At 38.5% G+C, this 2,500-nt stretch overlaps 1 protein-coding gene across 3 annotated transcripts in view; it reads left to right on the top strand.

The window, feature by feature from the left end:
- LOC133537626 (MAM domain-containing glycosylphosphatidylinositol anchor protein 1) overlaps positions 1 to 2,500 on the top strand; it is a 569,362-nt gene that overhangs the window by 415,930 nt on the left and 150,932 nt on the right. For 2 of the 3 annotated variants that reach the window (XM_061878798.1, XM_061878796.1), the window contains exon 8: positions 1,358 to 1,687. In XM_061878798.1, coding sequence (XP_061734782.1) covers positions 1,358 to 1,687 — 330 coding nt within the window. The remainder of the gene's footprint in view (positions 1 to 1,357; positions 1,688 to 2,500) is intronic. The other variant, XM_061878797.1, reaches the window with a different exon arrangement.

The raw sequence follows: 2,500 nt of genomic DNA, 5'->3' as shown, positions 1-2,500 counted from the left end.
TTTGTTATGGAAAATAAATATAATCTACATACAAAGAGCCACAATCATAACATCTGAACAGGCAATTTCTGAGGTAACAGCAGAAACATTTTTTTTATCAGGGATCTTATGTTTAAAAAACCTATATTGTAGGTAGTGGGCTGTTTTAGGGAATTTTTGATCAAATTATCCGTAGTAGCAATATTAATAATGTTGTGTTTATTCTGCGTAGTGCACTTAAAATAATTATGACCATATCTAGGAATTGATATGATGGGAATTTTCCGATTGTTTGCTTGGTTCTTTGATAAACTCAACGCATATACATGGTACTATATGGTGATGTTATGAGCCAGGGGAAAAAAGAACTACCCTACCCAGAATGCAGCAGGAGTTACGAGCATGCGCGGTGGTCCGGTATAGGTTGTGTCGCCATGACGGCATCTTGTATGTTGTGATATGCACGCTCTGAAAGCAAACGTTAAGAACTCAGCCAACACTCCTCGTCTGCATTATTCATAAATAGACAGACAACACATATACTCCGCTGCTTCACAGGCCGCTGGATGTAGCCGGCAAAGTATTCCCATGCTAGCTAGCCGGTCTAGCAAGCACGCGTCATTCAGTCCAAAACGGCCCAATCTATCCACATTCAGAATTGTCTGGCGGTCGTAAGTGATTCCGGAGTGACCACGCTGTAAGCCAGCCATGAAATTTTGCAGAATTGTCCGGTATTTTTGCCAAATGTTCCATCTTTACCAAGAGCCCCTCGACGCCGAAGTACATCCGGGAGATGCCATCTTGTTAAGAAAAGCCGTTAACAAAATAAAAGCATGTAAACAACATACGCAAATGTGCGATAAAATAATTGTCGGCGTTAATAGATTGATGAGTTAACGCGTAATTAACGCATTAATTTGCCCACCCCTAATATATATATATATATATATATATATGGTTGTTTTTTTTACTTTATTGTATTTTCTATTTTAAAACTTGTAACAATACATCACATTTTATAGCCCTTGTCTGATTACCTCAAAAGTGTAAATATATTCATACTGAAAATATTTATTAATTGTGCCTTCCACACCTAAAATGGTATGTTTAAATAAATAATACAAATGTATTCATTTTGACCTTACTTGATGTTAGATATGCATTTTCATATTTTTATATATTTATTTTTAAATATTTACTATTATCTTACAGAGCTTTCTATGTTTCCTTTTTAGTAATTCCACACACTTCATAAAATTATGTGAGGAACGTTTGTGTAAAGTAGCCCTGAACAATGTATTCAACTTATTTTATGCATATGTTCAAGACCTAATCAACTCGCATTCTTCGGCTCACTTCCCTTGTTGACATCACACAGCCATGAGCAACCTGACTTTCCAAATCACCCCGGACTCCAACAAAGACAGCGAGACAATCCAAATGGGTCGTGACCTCAAGCTCTCCTGCCACGTGGACGCCACCCCTCGGGACAAGGTTAACTACACCTGGTACAAGAACGCCGCCCTGGTCTTCAACTCGGACAGCCTGATCTTGCTACGCAGTGACCCTGACATGGCGCCAGGCACCAGCAGCTTGGAGATCGTGGACATGAAATTCCGAGACTTGGCCACCTACAGCTGCGTGGCTAACTTCCCTGGCAGCAGCGTGCCAGAGCTCCGAGTGGATGTCAACATCTCCCAGAACAGTGGTGAGGTCTTTCTTTTTGCTTTCTGTTTGATACGTCCATCAGTGTGTCACACATTTGCATGACTTTCAAAATCTCTGCTGAAGTCACACTAAAAACCTAAGTCTTCAATATGTGAAACTATACTTGTTACAGTTCAATACAGTATTATACTAATACATATACACTAAATAATTATATATATATTTTTTTAATAGTGGTGGCCTTAGTACTAGTTGCAGTAACAGTAGCAATATATACATAGAGTGAAACAAAAACTTGGCCATATACAGTAAATTTGACAACCCTAATATGTATACAGTGAAACCACAATTTACAAATGTAATTAGTTCTTGAACACTTAAAGGCCTACTGAAATGAGATTTTCTTATTCAAACGGGGATAGCAGGTCCATTCTATGTGTCATACTTTCGCGATATTGCCACATTTTTGCTGAAAGGATTTAGTAGAGAACATCCACGATAAAGTTCGCAACTTTTGCTTGCTAACAGAAAAGCCCTGCCTCAACCGGAAGTCTCAGACGATGACGTCACATGTTGATGGCTCCTCACATCTTCACATTGTTTTTAATGGGAGCCTCCAACAAAAACAGCTATTCGGACCGAGAAAACGACAATATCCCCATTAATTTGAGCGAGGATGAAAGATTTGTGTTTGAGGATATTGATAGCAACGGACCAGAAAAAAGAAAAAAAAAACGCGATTGCACTGGGACAAATTCAGATAATTTTAGACACATTTACTTGGATAATTCTGGGAAATCCCTTATCTTTCTATTGTGTTGCTAGTGTTTTAGTGAGTTTAATAGTACCTGAT

This window comes from Nerophis ophidion, linkage group LG02 (assembly GCF_033978795.1).
Source record: "Nerophis ophidion isolate RoL-2023_Sa linkage group LG02, RoL_Noph_v1.0, whole genome shotgun sequence".
Classification (NCBI taxonomy): Eukaryota; Metazoa; Chordata; class Actinopteri; order Syngnathiformes; family Syngnathidae; genus Nerophis; species Nerophis ophidion.
Note: the sequence above shows the minus strand (reverse complement) of the source record. Positions and strands in the feature narration are given on the sequence as shown.